We start from the raw sequence: 23,131 nt of genomic DNA, 5'->3' as shown, positions 1-23,131 counted from the left end.
TCCTTCACTTCCCACATACCACAGTTCAAGCTGCTTTGCTGTTCCCAGTGCTGTCCCTGCAAAGGGACCAAACAAGGGATCTCCATCTTCTTTTCCTCCTGCCGAGCTTTGCACAGCACCCAGTGCAGAACTACAAGCGAGGTAGCCTCTCTGGCAGCAAGGAAGGAAGAAGAGCTCTTGGCAAAGCACTGAACTCAACCTAGCCCCATCCAGGTCCCCAGGCAGTCCATACTGGCTAAAAGGGAAGCGGGATGTACATAAAGACATTCCCCACCAGGCAAGTGGCCAGGCTTACAGTGGGAGCAGCAGCATCCTTTGTTGGCTATCTCACCATCCTGCCTCCTCAGGGATTTGGTTGCAATGTGCTGGTCTTAGTTTGTGCTTTGTTCTAGCGGGTTCCGAGCCTGTGATCCCATCAGCCAGTTCCATCCTGCAAAGAAACTGGCTCTTCCCTGAGCCTGCCAGGCTCACACACCTCCCTGAGCCTTCCTCCCACTGCTCCTCACCTCCTGCAGAAGGACTGGGGATGCTGCTCCCCCCCCATTTAACCAGGCAATGCCACCAGCACCGGGTTACACACTGATTCATGCCGGTAAAATGGAAAAGGAGGAAACCCCTTTAGAACCAAAAGGGTCTAACAAAATAAACCAAAAAGAAATGAAAGTTATAATTATAATGCAAAATTACCGACACAACCCCCCCCTCCCCATAACAAAAAGCCCAGGATTTAGACTTTCTTGGGACGGCGTCCAACTTGGTAGTAATAATAAATGCTGATGAGGATGAAGAGGACTCTGCTGACCAAGAGGAGCATGGCACCGGTGGCTATCCGGCTACTCTCAACCAGGGAGACGGTAGTAACTGGAGGAGAAGGAGGGAGACAAGGCAGAGGTTGGTGGTGAAGAAACAGATGCAGACAAACAGCACAAAGCTGTTTTGTGCTGCCCTCTAACGTGGTGACTTAGCGAGGCCTGCTGAGCCTTGGGAGCATGGCAGCGTTCAGCGCAGGCTCGAACACATGAACCCAAGGCAGAGGCTCTTAACTTGATTTCACAGCCTTGAAGTTAGCCACAGACCCACAGAGCTCTAAACCCAGCCCCACATCCCAGCGGCCGCAATCTGAACAGGTCACTCAAGCCAATAGAAGTTTCCACCGTGCTCTGGTATTAACTGTGGATGCTGCGTGTTCCTGAGCTTGCTCTGTGGCTTGGCCACATCAACGCTGTTAAATATTTTACAGCTTTAGGAGCATCCACAACATGCACATAATCCATGCGCACTGAGCATCTCTCCTTTTGATTACCACTGCATAGCCCATATCTGAACCAGCTACCTTATAACACAGTTAGTGAGCTTCCAATCTACACATAAAAGAACCCCCTTCACCGTTAAATATAGATAAGCTCCCTAGAAACAAACTGAACTGTTATTCTCTGGTTTGGCAAGACTGAACATCCCCCTTTTTAGTGTAGGTTGCTGCAGTCTTATTAACCACAGGTTCTAGGCAGCCCGCTCCACAGTAAAACCAGTGATGGCTGTGAAGATCAGGGTGGTTTAGGGGAGAATAAATCCATAAATCCTAAGAGGAAGATGTTTGCCCTGTACCCGGGCACCTTTCAGTGAGCAGCCCAAAGCAGAGGCTACTCCATGGGGAGGAAAAGGGAGATGCTGTAGGGAAGATGCTCCCATGGCCAGGTTATCTTTACCTGCAGAGCAAAGGAGCCATCTCCAGCAAAAGCTGGAGACAACATGGAGACAGCCAGGGATCGGGTGCTCCTCCGGCTGCGCCAGCAAATCCCCATCAGCTGATTCCACTATGACCCCTCAGAGCCTCACCCCACAACTCCTTCAGCCTGGAGTTTACTCCATCAGACCCAAAGGCACAGTTCCAATTTCATATACAGTCCCACCAATGGTTCTCCTGCCCACTTCTCCCTCTTCCCTGCATGCTTTGGGGTACATAGCATGTACCCTCACCCTTTGCATCCTCCTCTTCCTCCCTTCTGGATGGCAGCAGCTACTCACCCAGGAACTGCACGGCAAAGTAGCAGGCCTCGGTCAGCAGGGTCCAGCGGATAATCACCTTTTCCGCCGTGTAGAGAGCATTCCACATGATGAGAGAGATGCCTGCAGAGGGGGAGCACAGCAGAGCTGCCCCAGGGGCTCAGGAAGGGGCAACCGGTGCCCAAGAGAGATGTTTCTGCCTCCCATGGATGAAGGGATAAACGGAAGGGGGGAGGGATGCAAGAAAGGAGGGAGGAAGGAATGGATGGATAGAAGTAAGAAGGAAGGTAACAAGGGATGGATGGATGGAAGAAGGAAGGTAAGAAGGGATGGATAGAAGGAAGAAGGTAAGAAGGGGTGGATGGATGGAAGGAAGGAGGAAGGTAAGAAGGGATGGATGGAAGAAAGGAGGAAGGTAACGAGGGATGGATGGAAGGAGGAAGGTAACAAGGGATGGATGGATGGAAGGAAGGAGGATGGTAACAAGGGATGGAGGAAGGAAGGAGGACGGTAACAAGGGATGGATGGAAGGAAGGAGGACGGTAACAAGGGATAGATGGAAGGAAGGAGGACGGTAACAAGGGATAGATGGAAGGAAGGAGGACGGTAACAAGGGATGGATGGAAGGAAGGAGGAAGGTAACAAGGGATGGATGGAAGGAAGGAGGACGGTAACAAGGGATGGATGGATGGAAGGAAGGAGGACGGTAACAAGGGATGGATGGAAGGAAGGAGGATGGTAACAAGGGATGGAGGAAGGAAGGAGGACGGTAACAAGGGATGGATGGAAGGAAGGAGGACGGTAACAAGGGATGGATGGAAGGAAGTAGGACGGTAACAAGGGATGGATGGAAGGAAGGAGGACGGTAACAAGGGATGGATGGAAGGAAGGAGGAAGGTAACAAGGGATGGATGGAAGGAAGGAGGAAGGTAACAAGGGATGGATGGAAGAAGGGATGAAGGGAGGGACAGACGCGCCGTGCCCGCTGCAGTCCCAGCCCCAGCCGCGAGGTGCTGCTGCAGGCTGCTGGACGGACCGGCCGGCACCGGCATCCCGCAACCGCCGGCCTCAGCCCCTCCGACCCCCTCAAACCAAGCCAACCCACCCCATTGCCAGCCCCTACCTGCCCTTTGCTGCCTGCGGCTCCAAAGAGGCACGGGTGGGCACGCAGAAGGTGCAGTCCCGGTGCTGAGCTACACAAACCCCGTGTCTTGAATTCCTCCACTCGTTTACAGACCGTTTCTCTAAGCTCCCTGCACCTTCCTGTCCTTTGCTCCCCACCTGCATGGGACTCTCCCGGGATGTCATCACTTGCCCCTTCTCTCTTTCCACTCCCACAAAAAGGGTCTGCTCCCAGTTTCATCCCTGTATGGGTGCATGGGACCTTCCTGGGATGCCATTGCCTGTCTCTTCTCTCTTCCCACTCCCATGAGGAAGGTCTGGTCCCAGCTTCATCCCCAGCAGCCCACCTCTCAGTGCCCTATCTCCCAGCCCATCTCCAAGCTCCCTTTGTTGGGGCACTTGGGATACACCCCTGATACTAGGGCATGCACATCCATCCCTTCTTACCCTACCTGCAACGAGCCTGAGCCCCTCCTAGGAAAAAGCATCAGTAGCTGAGCTTTTCAAAATACCCCTAAACAATTTCTTTGCTAAGAACAGATGTTCTCCTCTCCCACTGCAGCTGTCCAGCCCTACACGGGCTTTGCCCCCTCCTGCTGATTTGGCATCACTCATCCCTTCACTCTGCATGGCAGCAGCATGCCCTGGGTACAGCAGCACAGCACTCACTGAGGAGGGCTCCTCCATAGAGCCGGATGGGAATCTTGCTGCTCGCCGGTTCCTCCTCGAAGACGGCATCGTAAAGCTGGTCAGGGAAAGCAAGCGCCTGGCAGGGGCAAGGAGAGACTCAGCAGCCTGCATTGGACATCAAAACGTGCCCTCTGGGGCAGCAGCGTTCCAGCATCAGCCTTTATGGGATTGGAGCTGCTGGCCAGGAAATGGGGAATTAAGGACATGCAAGAAATATCAGTGTCAGCTCCTGGCTTCGTGGCTGGTTTCTACAGCTGAGGGTGCTGTGCTGCGTGTGGTTTATGACTCTGCTAATGAAAACAGAGCCTGGTGATGGGAGCAAACCACCAAGGACGCTGCCGGCAAAGCCTATTACTGTGACATGGTGAGGGCAAAGGCCTTGCAAGAGGAAGCAGCAGCAGCAGCTGCTGGAGGCAGGGAAGGGGGATAAATGCCAAGGAGCCAGGCTGGGGCACCTCTTTCACAGCAGGGAGCTGGTGGTGCCCAGGACCACATCCCTCACTTACCATGATGGCAACCCCGGAAAACATGACGGCGGAAACCAGCTGCCAGACCCTGTGAGAGAGGGAAGAGAGGACCCGGTGTGAGCAGACCCATAACTTGTGCTTCACAAAGCATCCCTGCTGCCTGCTCCGCTGTCAGCGTTCATACTCCCACATCCCACTGTGGAGGCAGCCAGGAGCCTCCCATGAGGGTATGGGCTCCCCACACACCGATAGCTCCAGCCTCAGCACACAGACCAGCCTTGGTGAGGCAGATCCAAGACCCTCTTCACCTAAGCAGAGAAAGGAAGTGACCCTGCCAATAGGACAGTGCTCAGCAGGGTCCCAGACCAGGAGCTCCTCCAGCCCCATAGAGGCCCTGTAGTCTGCAGCATCTACTGTGGGAGAAGAGGTTGAGGGCCTCAAGGTTATTTCACAGAGCCATAGAACGGCTTTGGTTTTGGAAGGGACCTTAAAGCTCATCCAGTTCCAATCCTTTCCCATGGGCAGGGACACCTTCCACTAGAGCAGCTTGCTCCAAGCCCCTGTGTCCAACCTGGCCTTGAGCACTGCCAGGGATGGGGCAGCCACAGCTTCTCTGGGCACCCTGTGCCAGTGCCTCAGCACCCTCACAGGGAAGAGTTTCTGCCTAATGTCTAGACTAACTCTACTGTGGGGGAATAAAGCAGAGCTGGGCTAGTCCTGTGGCTCTGAGAAGCCCCTGCATGGAGCAGTGATGCTGGCACAGCAGCAGAGCTGGTGGCAGCAGCCAGCGCTGTCAGGGATGCTGTGGTTCAGGGCCCTCAGATGACCCAGCTCCAAGGTAGCCCAATATCTTACCTGAGCCCCAGTGGTTCCCGGACAGCAAACTTGATTTCATTGCCCAATACTTGGCTAATCTGAAATTCAAATAGAAGACACAAGGTGACTGAGCAAACCTTTCCCCAGTCTTTAGGCTGCATTTGGAAGCCCTAAAATGCATACCTAACCCCATGTGGGAGTTTACCTCCAAGAGGGCTGGAAGAGGACATGGGATTCACCTGTGACTCCTTGGTCCCTACACCTGCCAAAGGCTGCCTTGATTTCCATCAGGAGCTGCAGCCTCTACTGCTCCTTTAGTGGATAAGCCACCTGCAGCACTGGGCTGGAGCAGGGTTAACATTATCTTGTGTCTCCTCTTACCTACCTAAGTAGGGAAATGTCTCCTTCCACATGCCACCTGCATGTCACATCCCCATAGAGAAGGATGTAGGAGCATCCATCCCACTCTCACGTGCACACTGCCTAGAGCAATGCCTGGCTATGATTACCCCAGACCACACAGATGGGAAGGCTACACCAGTGACAGGAAAAGGTACTGGGGGAGCTTTTGGAGAGCTCTGTGCTTCTCCCCACATGCAGGCAGGAGCTGGGCAATGCCCTGCCAGCATGTTCTCCAGAGTGCATCTGCGACAGGGCTCCTATGGGGACTCACCTCCAGCTCTGGTACTTCCCTGAAACAGGCTGGCTTGCCTCCAACCTCTCTTCTGAGAGGCACGGCTTAAACTGCTGCTCCAGCGTCCAGGCTGGTGGGCACTGGTGGTACAATGGTCTGATGGTACCTCGTGGGTGTCTTGGCAATGGATTAAAGCAGCCTGAGGGTCGAGCTCACCCCATTACCATTTGGGTCAGCGCCTGCGTACCCAGCAGGCTCCACAACCCATCTCTACTCAAAGACATCACTGCTTGTGCCACTTGGCCTTCACCCTCCCTTTCCAGGAGTCCCACAGAGCCCTGGTTTTGGCTACAGACATTAGATCCTAAAGCCCCCCCCCACGCCACCTCGGTTTTCCCATGTAGAAGCTCTCTTCTCCATCATTACCACACAAGGGCTTCCCGTACCTTTGAGCGATGCACCTCGCCGTCATCATCCTCCCCGCCGACCCCCAGGATCTTGCGTGTCTTCAGCCTGCTCACCAGGTCGGTCTGGCTGTGCTTCTTCATCAGCGGCGGGGGCTGCTTCGCCGCCATGGTGGGGCCCTCGGCTGCCAGGTGGGAAGCAGTCACATGAAATTCCACGAGGATCAGGAGGAAAAGCCCAACCACGGCCACGGAATGCTCCTGTTAGGCTGGAAGATGGGTCCTCATCGTCCCGGGGCAGGGAGCCGGCTGGCCCCGGCTAGGGGCAGCTCATCTCAAGGTGATCCTGCTGTCACCAGGATCTGCTGAGGGGGACGGGGAAGAAATATAATCAGATCAGAGTGGCTTTAGCATAGGCAGTTAGCTATAAATGCTTTTGACCTACAAAGTGTAGTTTAGCTGGGGGCTGCAGGGATAGGACAAGAGGTGATGGATTCAGACTGAAACAGGGGAGATTAATGTTAGGTATAAGGAAGAACTTTACTGTGAGAGTGGTGAAACACTGGAACAAGTTGCCCAACGAAGCTGTGAATGCTCCATCTCTGGCAGTGTTCAAGGCCAGGTTGGACAGGGGCTTGGAGGAACCTGGTGTAGTGTGAGGCATCCCTGCCTATGGGGCTAGATTGGATAAGCTTTAAGTTCTTTCCAACCTAAACCATTCTGTGATTCTATGATTCTATTCCAGCATAAGGCAGTGCCCAGCAGTACCTCTTTCTTGTTTCCCAGATGAAGGGGATTAAATGCTTCCTAGACCTGGGTAATTACAGTCATTAAGCAATGCCTTGCCTTTTGTCTTTCCCTATGCCATACATCACACCCTTCAGCTGCTATTTCAGGCCAAAGGACACAAACCTCAGCTTTTTACTCGTGTGTCCCCCCAGATACTGCGGCCCCCATTTGTCTTCATTTCATCTTGGATTAGCTGAACACAAACACGTTTTCCTCTTTGCCACTTCACCCTCCCACACCAAGGCACAAGACACAGCTAATCCAGCCTAAGCCAGCACAGGAATCAAGCACAGTCCCAAGCCCTAGCCAAGCCTTCCCATGGCTGCCCCAGGAAGAGGCCATTTACACTCATGGTTAAAGACTTCATGAGTCTTTTGGGAGTCATAAAACAAGGTGCCAGTTATTTTGGCATGGTGCATGCAAGTGTTGTCCTGCTGCCTCGTGAGGGATTTCCCTCTTGCAGGAAACCCCTTCCCTGTGGGTGTCAACACAAGAGCGGACAGTCGTGCCTGTGAGTACCCAATATAACCCTTTCTGTAAGGCAAAGCCAAGAGGTCTCACTGGGACAATACAAAGACTGAATCCCATGATCAAGGATTTAATAAGACCCTCTCAGCAGACCACAGGCAAAATGCTTTTTAGCTACTGGAGGCTTTGCAAGTGCTTCTTTGGGATTGCAGAAGGTTTTGTTGGCTTGTGGGGTTTTTTTTGCTCTTATTCCACTCAATAACCAAGTCCTGGAAAGGCAGCTCAGAGCCAGATGCAGCAACCAGGGTCTAGAAATACTGCAGAAGTGGGACAATGGAAAACAACCACAGGTGGGAGCTGTATCTACTCATACCTCCACTCAAGCACAAGGCAAGAAGCTCCAAAAGGTAGCTACTACGTAGTAGAAAAGTTTGGATTTACCCTGTCTGGATTTTGCCAGCCCAAATAACTTGTGTGAACTCAAACCTAGATAATCTACACATAAAATCCACCCCATAAACCAAACTGATGTGTCACAAAAGACCTCTGATGTCTTTTACTACAGATCCTGTAGTGCTTTCTCCTCCTGGCAGACCCAGACTCACAAGGTTGGATGCCGAGTGGCTTCTCACCACAGCTGCTGAAACCAGAGACCTGTTGCTGTGGTATTTCTAGCCCAGCATTTTCTGACCAAAGCTCTCCAGTGCAATCCAGCCCTATTAGGACCACTCCAAGGCCATCCTACATCCTTCACCTGCACCAACACAGCTCCTGGGACATGGGGACGACATTCCCAAGTGAAGGGCTGATGCATGGTACCCAGTGAGGACCCTCATATCCCTGTAAAGGTGCTGGGTATCTATTTGGCCACTCTCCCTCCCCTCCATGCTTTGGAGGGGAATAAAGCAAAGTCCTTCCCAAAGCCCTGCTAGCTGAGGGAACAGTCTAAGCAGCAGCATCCTTCTGGCATGGGTCACCAAAGCCCTACCAAGGGATGAGAGACCTGAGGCTTGATGGTCCTGGTAGGGCTTTGGGTGCTGAGCGTGCTGGGCTCCTTCACAATTTTCAGAAGAAAAATGAATAGCTTTAAAGCAAAGAAAGTGTCATTTCTGAAGTAATTAATTCCTAATCATACAATCACAGCATTGTCTGTATCATTAAAATGACTTTGGTTTTTCAACATGGTGTAGTTTTAATTAAACAAACCCTTAGATATATTTTTCCTCTTCCTTTGTAACACAAATTAACTTTTTCTCATTAGTGGCAAAGAATAAATTAACTGTGTAATCAGCGACTATTACTTGGTCACTTCTGGAAGGGTTATTGCCAGGTAGTTTGTATGCAGTGGCTGGAGAATGGTTATGAAATAACAATTAATGGTCATGAAATAAGCATTTCAAGACACTGGCACAGGGTGCCCAGAAAAGCTGTGGCTGCCCCATCCCTGGCAGTGCTCAAGGCCAGGTTGGATGGGGCTTGGAGCAAGCTGCTCTAGTGGAAGGTGTCCCTGCCTGTGGCAGAGATTGGAACTGGATGAGCCTTAAGGTCCTTTCCAACCCAAACCCACTGATTCTTGCCAGGAAAAGCTGCTGCCTGCACCTCCTTCTCTGTCCTCATGATCAGAAATGGCAAAGGAAGGGAAGATGGGACAGGTGAAAAAGAAAACGAAAAGGAAGGAGAGAAAAGAAAGGGAGGAAAGGAAAACAAACCAAAACATCTTCATATCTAGAGAATCTGTCCTTAGGGCAAGAAGCAAAGGAAGGTGATGGAGGCTGAAGGGGGCAGGCACTCCATGACTCACCAGTGAAGACAGCAATGAACACCTCTGTGATTACAGAGGCAGTTTTGCAACTCTAATCACAGACCAAAAGATCAAAATTTGCCTTTATCAGTTGTCTCCCCAGTTACTTTCAGGGCAGGAGCTTGTGGAAATTCACCCACATCATCATTAACACTGTTCTCCCCTTAAGAATTCCCCCTAGTTTGTGGTAAACCACTGGCCAAGACCCAGGACAACACAGGCCAGATGCAAACGCCAACAAAGCAATCACTGAAGGCCATGCTGGTACATAAACCCATGCTCCTACTGTTCTATGCACAACTATGGGCATGGCCCCACAGCCAGTCCCATGTCTCATTACACCCATCTTCCTGAGAAAGAGCCAGTCTAACAAATACTGAGTAGTAATGAATAATGAGCTAATGAATGCATTGGTGTGAATTCAATGACATTCAGATAGAAGATGCCAAGGATTTGAAAACATTATACTTACATTATCCTGATACAGTGACAATTTAGAGGATGTTTTCTATTAGCCTGTGTGTTTCCAAAGGGGAACCTCCACCTCCTCTTTCTCCTGAGATTCTTTCTTCCTTAATCCTATTTCTGAGCATCCCAGGGGCTGTGCAGATCAATCACCATAAACAGGCAATTCCCACTGCCTGTCACAGCTCTCAGTGATGGGCAGTGCCTGTGTGCAGTAGAAAGAAGTGCTTTCTTCCTCCAAAATCCCTTCTCATCGCAGGCTCCTTTCAGGATCTCTTCCCTTGCTCAGCTGTTCAGCATACTGCACTCAATGCTGATAGCTACTGCTTAGTGGTGCAAAGAAACCTCACTGGTGCCACAGTAATGATAGCTCAATCTCTCCCCACCTCCACAGCTCTTCCCCCAGCATCTCTGTTTCCCTCCCAGTGTCTGGAGTGAAGAGGAGCTCTGCAGCACAGGAGAGAGGAGACTCAGCCACACACAGGATGCTGCAGCAGCCAGAGCTGTGCACCCATCGAGGGATGCTTACAGCTCCTCAAGGGGGAACCAGACCCCAGTCCTGCAGGCACCTTAAGTTGAGCACCTATAGCATCTTGAAGCAGCATCACTCTCCCCACCTCCCACATGGTTTGGGTTGGAAGGGACCTTATAGATCATCCAGTTCCAACCCCCTGCCATGGGCAAAAGACACTACATCAGGCTGCTCAAAACCTCATCCCACTTGGCCTTGAGCACTGCCAGGGATGGGGCATCCACACTGAGATACTTGGAGCTGGGGTTTTCCCACAGCACCGAGGCAAACTGTGTGAGGAAGTTAATTAAAGGAAATTAATGATTTCTCCCATGCCAGCACATGGCTTTGCACATCTGGGCTAGCAAAACATCTTAAACCAACCCCAGAATAATGTGCAGGTTTTGCTAGGAGGAATATACTTCTACCCATGCCCCGGCGGAGGGGTGTAAGCTCTCTACCCTGGAGAAGAGAAACTTCTCCCAAAGCAGTTTATGCATGTCAGGAAGCCTCAGAGACCTGCAGGGAATGAAACTTGATCAAGCCAAAAATAACCTGATGCTCAGGCAGTACAAAACAATTAGCACTCAGCCACCACAGCAGCACAATGCGGCTGGCACAGTCTGTACACCCAAGCAACGGGGAGACTTCAGAGTTCTCACCTGTAACAAGCCAGGTACACGGGACTCCCTTCCCACATCAACACCAGCCCTTTCCCTACAGAAGGCTCTTTGCAACACCAGCAGGAGACATTTCTTGCCAGAGGTTCATCCCCAACTCTGCTACAGCCCTGCTGCTTCCTTACGCAACTCCAACAGGCACAGGGACACTGTGTCCTCCCTATGGAAAAACCTATAAACCCATACAGATATCCTGCTGTCTGGGTTTACACATGAGGAAAATGCAAAGCAAAATCCTTAGGTCAAAGAGCATCCTCACCAGGTGCCTCCAGACCATCTGCAGACAAAGCCCAGACCACAAAGAGCACATCCAGAGCTCACCCTGCAGATTAGATATGCCTCATGCAAGTTAGATATACCCCATGTAGGTTAGACATGCCTCATGGCCAGACATGGCTGGATGCCCTTCAACACTGGTTGTGAGCCCTGCAGAGCTGCCCATGGCCACAGAGGTGTAAGGTGGCAGCGCCCTGTGCCTACAGCAGCTCCAGCAATCACTAAGTCAAGGGATGCAGCCAGCATCGCACTAAGCAGGGGACAATGAAACCTCTGCAGCCTGATGGGGAGGAAAAGAGTTAAATTGTGCTGCTTACTCTGTTTGGAATACAGGCATAAGAGGACATCCAAAGCCTGTTCAGCCTTTCCCATGCATCCTGAACTCTCCCTAATGCCTGATTTAGAGCTTCATCCCTTGCACAGGCTTAGCCCCTGCATCCTCCTCCACGCTGCTCTATTCCCGCTGCCCCCAAGCACTGCAGCTCCTGCCCACAAGCTCCCCATGGCCATAAAAACATCCTGCCCCAAGAAAGCACCTCTACTGGGACCAAGCCACAGCATCTGGGAGGTATGGCCCAGCTCAAGGATTTTACTGCCCATAGGTTTCACATTTCCTTTTGCAGGGACCACAGGAAAGTTCCTTTCCGTGTCACAGGACATGTTATATAGCAATCAAAACCTGCAAAGTGCTTGGTTTCCCCAGAACAAGGCAGAATAAACTGTGTTGCTTTACTAGCTTCTCAAAGGGGAGCTATAATTAAACACAGCAATCACACTCCTGCTCACCACCTGCAGCAATGCATCAACCCTTCCACGGCAAGCCAGGTCTCCCAGGCTTGACCTGGGGACAGAAACGCTTGTTTGCCACACACTGCATGGCTATGGCCACCAGCACACATGACACCCCACGGGGTGGATACCTGGCCCCACTGAATCCCCACTGCATGGGCATGGAGGGCTCCTGACATGGGGTCAAACAGGATTCACATTTCATCCATCACACACGTGCTCATCTGCTGCTTCAGTGGCTCCCATCTGGATTATTTACATACAACACCATCCCCTCCATCATCATCCTCCTCCCCACTGCTAAAGCTTTCAGATTAGCTGACTGCAGCAATCCATCCCCCAGTGCCACCCTTGAAGCTGCTCTAGTGGAAGATGCCCCTGCAGTGGGTCAGAACTGGATGAGCTTTAAAGTCCCTTCCAACCCAAACCGTTCTATGGCTCAGGGAGCCTCAGCCCGCAGCCCCTCATTGTCCCCACCATCAAGCAGTGAAGTTCCCTAGGGAGCTGGGAGGATGGAGCAAAAGGGAAATAAGACATATTGTGATCGGGTCCTGTTTGTCTTTAAGGGCATTAAATGAGAAGAATTCTTCCATTTCCCAGCTGCCTTAGGCAGGTGTTTGTGGGAGACAGTCCCAGAAGCTTAGTGGGCCATCTGTCCTGCAGATGATTGCTACAGGGAAACATTAGAAGCGAAAATAAAACCCATATGCACACATACACACACAGAACCACCAATAATCCCAGAGTAAATCAACCCTTGCTACTGGAAAAGAGCAGCTTTGAAAAGCCAGGAGAAGCCTTCAACCAAACAGGGTGATAGAGGTCAGTTTTACACTAAATCTGATGCGACCCTACATTTCATCTCTGCCTCACACCTGAGGCATGACACTGTCTCAAGAAAGTGTATGGGAAGTAACGCTCGAGCAGGGAAAAGCCCAGACCCACAAGGCTGACCCACAACACTGCTGAATACTGGGTCGTCATAGTGCAATGGGGCTTCTTGGGAGGTTGGAACTCTATGATCTTAAGGTCCTTTCCAACCCAAACCATTCTATGGTTCTATGATTCTTGGTACTTCTTCCCCCAACAACCTCAAACCTCCCCAGATTTTCTTTCCACCCTGTCCCCAAGCGTCTGATAACTTCCTTTCACAAACCTAGGAAGCTGGTACCCTTCTTTCCCAACAATCCCCCACCTATGTCCCTTTCCATAACTCAAAGGAAAACCATAAGAGATTACAATCTGGGAGATTCAGTCCCCTCAGTGACACAGGAGCACTGTACACTGTCACCGAGGCAGTGATTTCAAAGCCATTCTTGATGGATTCCCCCCTAAAAGAAGATGACCTACACCTCCAGCAACAGTATTCCTATGCCTGCAGCCCAGTAGCTTACTCAGCACAATGCAACTACTGCAACTTATAAGCTACCAATATGCCTACAACCTTGAAATGGAAGATGAAATGAGGCTGTGCTCCTCCAGCACCCCAAGAGCAGGTTCCCAACCTGTTTCATGGGTAGATTTGCAGCCTCAGCTTGAGAAGAGCTGCTGCAGGATGCCCCAGCACCATCAGCTTCTTTTTCTTCCGTTTCTATAGAAAACAAAGGGTTCCTCTTCTCCCACAGTCTGTCATGGTATGACCAGATGTGCAGTCTAGGCTCACACAAAGGGAGGGGAAAAGGGCAGACGAATACATTTGCATTAAGCAGGGAGATTGCCTTTTGGTCTAGCCAGGATATTTCCTGAGTCCCAGGCACACAGGCACTCACAGGACTCATGCCTCAGCTTGTGTAAGCAGTAAAGTTTGCTTCCATGGCACAGATGTCCTGTAAATCAGGTTTGATAGGAAATGGCTCAAGTGACCATCAATCAGCAGCTGAGTTGTCACCAACCCCCACGTTGTAAAGCATTCCCATAGTTACATCCTGTAAGAGCATATTAATTATATCTAATTTATAACTAATAATATGTTAATAAATCAAGCCTATATTATTTCACTTTAAGTATACAAATAAAGGGTATGGTTTGATTCATGTGGACTGACTTTGAGTCCCATCTCTTGAGGCTGGTTACTAAAGACAACTCATGCTGCTGGAATAGACAGAATATTTTGGCATTCACCTATATTTTAGCCTCAGGGGTGAAAAGAGCCACAGGGAGCAGTCTGTTGCAGACTTCCTGCTGGGAGATGCCATTAACAGCCTTGACTTCTGCTTCTAGGTTAACCATTTATTGTGTTAGGAACCAGTGTCACCTTTCAACCCTCAGCCTTGGATCACCACTCAGGCCCATCGCTGCAGCTTGGGAACACATCCTTGCATCCTCCCGAAGCAATTTGCCAACATTAAGCCCTTCTCATTCGTATACAATTACAACTCCAGGTTTATCACTCCCCTGTGGCTCTTTAAGCTTGAAATAAGCACAGGCACGCAGACAAGCTCGGGAAGTTGCTTAGCAAAAACACGATGGAGAAGGCCTCCCAACAAAACACATACTTCAACCACTTGGTAGCCTATCCCCAAGTGGCAAAAATCTCCCTCTGACACCTTGGAGGTTTCTATAGCAACAGGTTAAGGCTAAAAATGTTAGATGCAAAATTCCCCCGTGCTGGGCAGACAGGAGCTGGGGAGGACAGATTTAGAAGGGAAACTTCTAAATAGCTGCTGACAGAGCTAGCACAGGCTCTGCTAACTCATGAGTCGGTGGTGAAACAGCATAAAAGAAATTCCTAGCAACCTGCTAGCAGTGCAGGTACACAGGGATGTGTCTATGGAGCACCAGCCTGAAGCATCCCCCAGAGCCACAGCATCCCCCAGAATAAGGAGGAGCCACAAGTATCCTGCATCGCAGCACTTGGAAGTGGAAAGAGCTGTTTTCAGGAGCAGAATTACAGCCCAGCATCCAGAGTAGGAAGCCTGAAAGCCAAAATACTTGGCTTATAGGATAATAATACTTGGATTATAGGTTTGATAGTGCTGCTGCCTCTCCATGCAATGGAGACGGGGTCATTTAACTGCTCATACCTCTGGTTTCCCAATTGTATATGAAAAGAAAAACTACCACCCAACTTCATACTCATGTTCAGCAGGTATTTAACATTTCAAAGGTGACTGCCGAAGCACCATATCCCACCAGTGCTGACTGCATGGTTGTGATACCCTGTCCTGCTGAGGAAGGCTATGGACTCCTGTGCAGTACTCGGTTCATTACACACTATGTGTCAGAGGCAGAAATGCCCTTACTGGCATTTTCCCGAGTAACAGCCAGCTTAGCATGACATCTGTTCTATATCTGTCTGTATTTTGTACCTATCTGTATTCCCTGCTGGCAGGAGAAAGCACTTTGGAAACATTGGGGTGAACCTCACATCAGCATCGCCTTTGCTCCCCCTGGTCAGGCTCAACCCACAGCATAAAACCCAAGCAGCCACAGTTCAGTGCGGTGCAACACAGGGCAGAGGCAACTGAGAACCACCATGGTTCTCAAGCCAAACAGTCCTGAAGGACCCGCAGGCTCTCACCACAAACCCTGCAGGAGCTCACACCAACCCGACCTTGCTTTTAGTTGCTGCTGAGTCAGGGGAAAGCGCTCCGCGTGCATGAGCGTACGTGTATGTGCACGTCTGCTTATGCATGAGCTGTCAACCCAGCGCGGATCAACAAGGCTCTCTGAATTCCCCCACTGTGAAGTGTGTGACATTTAATCTCAGCCCTCCTTTTAGGATTTCATAATGCACATTTTCAGCAAACGGGGACTCTGCACACAAGTACCCCTCAGAAAGCTTTCAGCACAGAAAGGATATAATATCTAGGAGATTGAAAAAGACAATGCCTCCCCTGCCTGAGAGGTTCTCCAGCTTCCACAAAAGGCCAGTGCATGTGGACTGTGAGGATCACACACAGAGCCTGTCCCCACCCCATAATAAGAGCATTTCATAGGTGGAGAGTGATGCATGGAAGCAGCAACTATAACATGAACCTATAGCTGTCCTTACCTCCCTCTTTTTGGCTCCATGGGGAATAGGCAGGGTGAGCCATCCCCCAGAGGTGTCTATTTTAGGTGTCATGGTTTAAGCATCATCTTGCAGATAGCATGCATCATCTCCTGCAATGGCTTACCTCTTTCCATAGATAACAGGAGGAGCCTAGATGAGTGAGACTGGGGCTTTGATTGCTTTTATATGGATGGACAGGGCAGGTTCTTGATCCCCACAGTCAGCTTTTCGGTACTCAATCCTAGGCAAACACTGCACCACTTTTGCCCATCCTCACAACACGGAATCACACTTTGGGATTATAAAAAACCCTAGATAGCAACCTGCAAGGAAAGGGGTTCCCTTCTCTTCTGTTAGGCATGGAGAAGGTATGTCCTAAGTGACTCTTAGTCACAGCCACAAAGGATGCACATCAGCCTAAGGATCTAAAGCAAGAATTCTCTTCTTATAGCAGAGAGGTGACAAATGGGTGGATGTCAGTGCATGGCATCAATAGCCTTGGTGGTAGGAATAGCCTTGAGAAGAACTGAGAGGACCCACAGTCATCTCTCCTGGTGATAAGAGAAGCCTTAGGAAAACAAGGATAAAGCCACCAAGGACTAGTCCTCCTCCCTGCCTTTGTTTGACTCCTCAGGGACAAGGAGGCAACAGGAACACCCAGGAAACAAAGTGCTAACAGCAGCAGCACTGGCAAATCAGAGTCTCAAGAAACCAGTGTTTCCAGATGCCCCATCTCTACGATCAAGGGTTATTTAAGGACCTTCCCTTGGTTCCACACTTTTAAGTCTCAGATACTCAGATAACAGCAAGCTCCAGCACTATTAGCATCATACAGCAGTGTGTGTATACACACACACAGTGCTTTGCTGCTGTGTATATCTCTCTATATACATGTCTATCAGCAAGCATATAGCTCAGCCTCCCGCTTAAAAGAGCTCATGGCACAGAAGTGTCAGGGTTTAGTCAACACTTTCCCCATTACTTTACCTGTAATGACATTCTGTGCAGCTGTGGCTCTGGGGGTTGCAGGCTTGTCTCTTCTCCCTCGTGTTCTTTGCAAACACAAATGACAGGCACTTGGTTTGCATGGTGATGTGATGCAGGGAATAAATTGGCTGGAGGGTATAAGCTCAACTGCTTTATTATACCTCCAACCATCAACCCTCAGTGCATCCTGCTTGCCCAGAGGTTTAAGCAGTGGACACTGACACAGCTCACACAAGGGACTTGTTGAATAAGTGATGTGCAGCACCAGAGGGTTTACCAGCAGGCAAGGCAATATCACAGTCATACATCCCACTGAACAAACAGTTGCACTGGGCAAGGCAATGGGGAAGGAGGTGGGATGATGCAGTATAGGTGCCTGCTCTTCGGAAGCACACCAGGTCTTACAGAGCCCCCATCAGCAATGCTGGTATTAAACAGCTACATTTTATTCTCACTTACCATGAAAACAACCTGGGAATGTGCCGACAGATGGTCTAAAATCTTCAAACCTGTTTGGCGCAGACTTTGACTCCTGACACATTTCCACTTTCTATGAAGCAGTGTTTGGAGCTATTTATTACTATTAAGCAGCTTCTACGGTAACTTTTTTCCCAGGCCACAAAGAAGATTTTGGTGAAAAACCAGTACCACCCAGTTCCCCTGGACCCAGTATCGCAGGGTTTGAGTTTTCCTCCTCCCCTCTGTGAGGACACAGCTTGCATTGAGCTGGGCTTGTTCAGCCTAGAGAAGAGAGGATTCCAGGGAGACCTTAAAGCAGCTTCCAATACCTGAAGGGGCTGACAAGAAACCTGGAGAGGGGCTTTTTACAGGGCCTGTAGTGACAGGACAAGAGGGAATGGCTTTAACCTGCCAGAGGGGAGATTGAGATGAGCTCTTAGGCAGAAGCTCTTCCCTGTGAGGGTGCTGAGGCACTGGCACAGGGTGCCCAGAGAAGCTGTGGCTGCCCCATCCCTTGGACGGGCCTTGGAGCAAGCTGCTCTAGTGGAAGGTGCCCCTGCCCATGGCAGGGGTTGGAGCTGGATGGGATTTAAACTCCCTTCCAATACAAACTATTCTGGGATTCTATGATTTCTACCTCCTGGGTATAACACCAAGCATTTACCAAGAATGGTTTGCCAAGCAACTGACAGTGAACGTCAACAGAAGGATTCAGAGGGACTTAAAACCATGAACCTTTAAGATACCTTGTTTCCTAAGAGAATAGCTCGCTTCCTGGAACTCCTTTGCTGCTGGCAATATGTCCCCCCATTTCTATAACAGGCTCCTGTTATAGCATGCCTGCACCCAGGCTGTGCCCAAGCCATCGCCCATGTATCTTGTTACCAGCAACACCATACAGGGACCAGTGAGGATGCTGCCTACATCACAGAATCCCAGACTGGCTTGGGTTGGAAGGGACCTTAAAGCTCATCCAGTTCTAACCCCTGCCACGGGCAGGGACACCTTCCACTAGAGCAGCTTGCTCCAAGCCCCTGTGTCCAACCTGGCCTTGAGCACTGCCAGGGATGGGGCAGCCACAGCTTCTCTGAGCACCCTGTGCCAGCGCCTCAGCACCCTCACAGGGAAGAGCTTCTGCCTTATATCCAATCTTAATCTCCCTTGTGTCGATTTAAACCCCAGCAGGGTCTGGAGTGATTTTAGGGCTCAGCAGTGGTATCCCCAAAATATCCTCTGCCAGCTGGAAAAGCTTTTTAAGTCTTTCCACAACCACAACCAACCAGACACCAGGGGTTTGTATTTCACTTGTGTAAGATGGCACCACCACGAAAGAGCGCTCCTGCTGCCCTCACAGGTCACTGAATGAAAGCATACTTAGACAAAAACACCAGCTGAGTCACCCACAATAGTTTCCTGGAGACTTGTAGGGTTTCTCTATAGGTCTGGCTGCTGACACAACCTCTAACTGTTGACTTTCTCAACCCAGGCAGGATACAGCCGAAAACAAGAGGGGCTGCAAGCCTTTGTGTGCTGCTCTGCCTGCACCTGCCTTCCTCCTGCCCCTCTGGGCTAGCAGTTGAAGTCCTGCCTGATTTCAATAAGAAAAGGAGGGATTTCTCCCTCCGAATGCAGCGGCAGGCAGCTGCCAAGGGGATGATGTGCTAATCTCCCTATGAAACACAGAATCCCTTCAAACAATGAGGTTGTCGGTGGGCAGTGTTATCAGTCACTCCTCTGCGCGCATCTCCGGCTACATCAACTCCTACTGCTAATGCCGCTCCCCAGGAGACCGGACTACAGAATCACTCTGATTTATTTCTGCCTGCTTCTCGCCCCATGCTCTCCTCCTCGCCTTTGACTTAAATTGTCTGACTCCGAATCCCTAACAAAAACTCCTAGGAAGCTCTGCAGCAATGGAGCCAGCTACCAGTCCGTACACTCAAGCTTCTGATTCGGGCCCTATAGGTTCACCACCAGCATCAACAGAGGCCTCTCACCTTTAGCATTAAACCCATCTGTGACTGTTTTCTCATTTCCCTGCTTTGGCAGCAAATCTTTCCCCCCTCCTCCTCACAACTACAGTGGTTGTTGGTATAAATCTGGTCTAGAGCTTTCTTCCAGACTGTGGATTTAGAAATCCTCTGGGATGTCCAAAATGATGATCCCGTGATACCCTCTAGGTCCTTGGTTTTGCCCTGTAAGATAGACTGGATAAGGGTCCAACCAAAGCCTGGTAGAGATGGGTCAAGTACAGCCTAGGCAAGGATTTCCCCATCAAAACCAATGCATAAACGTGCTCAGTAAAGTCCCTATTTTGCATACAGAGGGATAGAAAGACGTTCAGGGATTTAGCTAACTGATGAGGGGGAGAAATGTACCACACTGTGAAGCCCAGATGGAAAGTTTGCTGCTAGGGTTTTAGCTATAGCACTGGCTACTGTGCGGTAGGTTATTCAGCAAGACCCTGTGAATCTCCCAGTCTCATTGTCTCCATCTGTCATTGGGGTCAGTCACACTCACCAGCACCACAGATGGGCACCGAAACACTCCATGATGTATTAACCCTTGCAGATCACATAAAGCTTCAAACAGCAGAAAACCAAGAGGGCCAGAGAGTCATTTGTCATTTCCCTTTGTGTCTGAACCATTCAAGTATCTTTGGTTATAGCTGGGTTTCTCTTTATGAACATCTTTCAGCTTCTTGCATAAAAACACTTCAACCATGGAGTGAGCTCGTGCTAGCGTGCGATCCCCAGACAGAGCCAAACCCCTGTTTTCCAAGGGAAGGCAGGAAGCAATGTGAACACCTGCTCAACCCTTAAGTATTGTTCTTCGTGGTTTGGAGAAAGTCCCAATACATGTGGGGGCCAGCGTTGGGTCTTTTCCTCCCAAACCTTGTTTTCACATCCCTACGTCAAAAACACAAAACCCTGAAGGTCTGCTTTCTATAAAAAATGTTCCAATAGTGCCAAGGTCACCAAACCCTTCCCCCTGGAGCCAGGCCAGGAGCAGAACATAAACAATCTCAACATCTTTCTGGTGCACGTGTGCTGTTTTCTTCCTGTGCAAGGGGAAGGCTTGAAACCAAACCCATAGCACTAAGAAGAAATACTCCTCCACTTCATGGTCCCATTGGTCTCTTCCCACTCTTGACAGCCCAGGAGAGCACCTAGGTCAATATGAAGCCTCCTGGGCAGCTCACAGAAGGAGATGCTCTTGTGTTCTAACAGCATTTAGCCATTCTCATTAGAAATCTGGGGACCTATTGGGCTGGGACCAAGCACACACACAGCAAGGAACATGTCACGATGCAAACAGCTCAAAGTGATGCTTGGAACTGGCTTGTGGAACCATCCCTCCCAGCCCCAGCCCCTGCTATTGAACACTCTGACCTTCAGGGAGCTGCAGGACAAGTGAACACCAGCTGCAGATGTACTCTGGGCATTTTGCACACTTCAGCACTCGATGCTCACTGAGAACAATAGGAAAACGTTTCCCTTTGGATCAGGCCCCAGCCTCCGAGCAGCTCTGAATAGACAAAAAGCCTGAGGGCAGAGCATCTCTGTGGTTTATTATCAATGGCCACCACGAGCCCCGCCTCGATGTCCATCTGTGGAGATGCTCTCGTGCTCCCATCTCTCTACAATAAATCCTCACACAGACCCACAAGCAGAAGGGATCAACTTCTCCTGACACTGTATGACAGACATCACCTCCACCGCCCCAGAGAAAAGCCCCCTCAACCTTGCTCTGCACAGCAGACAAAGAGCAAGAACACACGGACACATTCTGAAGCAACCAAGTCCCACTTTGCCATCAGTACCCAGCCCCTGTCTGCTGAGGGCACCAGGACACTGCATGTTCGTGGTGTCCCTCACAATGTGCATGCATCAGGTGTATTTATGCAACCCAGCTGAGATATGGTTAGGGCTAGTTGAGGCGCCTTCATGCTTAGTCTTAGCTCTTGCTTAATTTTGGGTTTCACTAAAACCTAAGAAAACTTTATCCCAATGGAAACTCCCCTTCCTGAACAGTAACTACTATTTATTTGTTTAAAAAGCACTTTCCTCATCCACAGACTGTTATTCAGCAGCTTCTGCTTTAGTGCAAATAGAGTTACTAAGCAAGTTATTTATGCCAAGTCCAGAATAGCCAGTGCTCTTGCATACTCTGTAGTTTCTCATGGCTCAGCTGTACTGGTGGTAGCCCTAATGTCAACAAGGGCTTTGGTTGCTGCTGGCATTTGTAACTGCCAGCCTCTGCAGACAGAGGAGATGGATTAAATGGTACCCATTTAAGTACTTGGAGCTCGGGCTTTGCTGGCCCTGTCTCTTGAGCAGCTGTGAGAAGGACAGGGACATTGCTCATGTAAGGGAAAGACTCCACGCAGTCCAGCCCTATGCAGTGCAGTGGCAGGGCAAGGAGCACACGCTGAATCACAGAATGATTTGGGTTGGAAAGGACCTTAAGATCATCCAGTTCCAACCTCTTGCCATGGGCTGCTTCTTCCTCAGCCTGGTTTGCTCAGAGCTGCACTCACCAGGAAAGCCCTAAAGCTGCTGCTGCTCTAGACAGAGCAATGCACTTGATCAGCAGAGATAAAAGTAGCATCTCATTGTGCAGGGACACGCGAGTGCCCGGGCAGGGATGCAAAGCCTGCTGAGAGCTGCCTCTTCTCACCTTCCCCTTCTGGGATGGCCAGGGCTTGTCCCATCTCCTCTCCCCAGCTCACTCTTGCATCACAGCTCCCATGCATCCCTCTCCCTTCATGCCCTTCCAAGTTCCAGCCTCTCCCCCATGGCCAAGCCCTCCCTGCAGCCAGCACTCCCCAGGGATACATCCCATGGGAGCGCAGCCGGCCAGCCTCCCTCATCCCAGTCCCAAGGGACTCAGCCATCGAGACTGACTTCCCAGCCTCCCCATTCAGCCGCCCGTTTGGGGACCACAGTCTTTCCTCCTGTGGCTTTTCCCGAGCAAGCAGTTGAAGGATAAGCACTTCCAGGAAGGCAGCGGCACGGGACTCCCTTGGAGTGGAGCGACAGCCACAAAGCTCCCAGCCAAGGCACCCCCCCGCACATCACCTCATGGCTACGGTCCCCCCGTGCCGCCGGGTACCCTGCCACCCTCCCACCGGGATGCAGCGCTCCACCACCTCCTCCTCCTCCTCCTTCACTCATCCCACACGGACCGCGCACGGCCAGGACGGAGAACACAGTCCCGCTGCAGCCGTGCTCGGGCAACACACGGGCTGCTCCCACCGTCCATCTATCCATCCATCCATCCATCCATCCATCCATCCATCCATCCATCCATCCATCCATCCATCCATCCATCCATCCATCCATCCATCCCGACACCGCGGAGCCACCTCCGAGGGACACGACGGGGTCCGCGCCCCCGAAACCCCCCGTTACGGAGACGCCGTCGGGCGGCGCGGGGGGCAGCGCACGGTACTCACCGCCCTAATGCACGTCCCACCGACGGCAGCAGCAGCGCGGGGGGGGGGGGGGTCCGTCCCCAGGTCTCGTTGCGGCTACCCCATGGGCGAAGCGATCCAGACTGAGCCCGGCCCCGCTCGGCACCGCCTTTACCGCGCCCGCCCGCCCCGCCCGGGCCGGCCCACAGCGGGCGGGACCCACCGCTGCCACCGCCCGACGGGGCGGCCCCGTGGGGAAGCAGCGGATGCGTGCGCGGCAGGGGATGGGTGCGCGTTACCTGCGGGTTCCGTGCGGGTTACGCGGGGGAACAAAAAGCAGAGGCCAAGGGCCTTGGGAG

General features: G+C 51.1%; 1 protein-coding gene across 3 annotated transcripts; it reads right to left on the bottom strand.

Annotated features, from left to right (window-relative positions):
• Positions 1-702: 702 nt before the first annotated feature.
• TP53I11 (tumor protein p53 inducible protein 11) lies at positions 703-22,850 on the bottom strand. 3 transcript variants are annotated; one of them, XM_057408736.1, is made up of 7 exons: positions 22,815-22,850; positions 6,180-6,502; positions 5,139-5,197; positions 4,323-4,371; positions 3,796-3,892; positions 2,026-2,127; positions 703-861 (listed from the first exon to the last, which is right to left on the bottom strand). In XM_057408736.1, exons 2-7 carry the CDS (start codon positions 6,306-6,308, stop codon positions 728-730), a joined length of 570 nt encoding a protein of 189 aa, XP_057264719.1. In that variant the 5' UTR covers positions 6,309-6,502; positions 22,815-22,850; the 3' UTR covers positions 703-727. The 3 variants fall into 3 exon arrangements, with proteins under 3 accessions (XP_057264719.1, XP_057264721.1, XP_057264718.1); XM_057408738.1 differs by having other exon boundaries at positions 6,180-6,499; XM_057408735.1 differs by lacking the exon at positions 22,815-22,850 and adding an exon at positions 9,668-10,022.
• Between the last annotated feature and the right edge of the window lie 281 nt (positions 22,851-23,131).

This window comes from Pezoporus wallicus, unplaced genomic scaffold (assembly GCF_028554395.1).
Source record: "Pezoporus wallicus isolate ANWC-B61680 ecotype Strahan unplaced genomic scaffold, APGP_CSIRO_Pwel_v1 contig_6382, whole genome shotgun sequence".
Lineage (NCBI taxonomy): Eukaryota > Metazoa > Chordata > Aves > Psittaciformes > Psittacidae > Pezoporus > Pezoporus wallicus.
The sequence above is the reverse complement of the archived record's forward strand: the minus strand, read 5'-3'. Positions and strand labels throughout refer to the sequence as shown.

Bases quoted from the DNA above. Each gene is read 5' to 3' on its own strand.
- TP53I11 (XM_057408736.1), bottom strand. From the start codon at position 6,308: ATGGCGGCGAAGCAGCCCCCGCCGCTGATGAAGAAGCACAGCCAGACC. The intron at 3,893-4,322 runs GTAAGTGAGGGA...TGCCCCTGCCAG, and splicing joins TTTCCGGGGTTGCCATCATG to GCGCTTGCTTTCCCTGACCA. The intron at 2,128-3,795 runs GTGAGTGCTGTG...CCCCCTCTGCAG, and splicing joins CTATGGAGGAGCCCTCCTCA to GCATCTCTCTCATCATGTGG.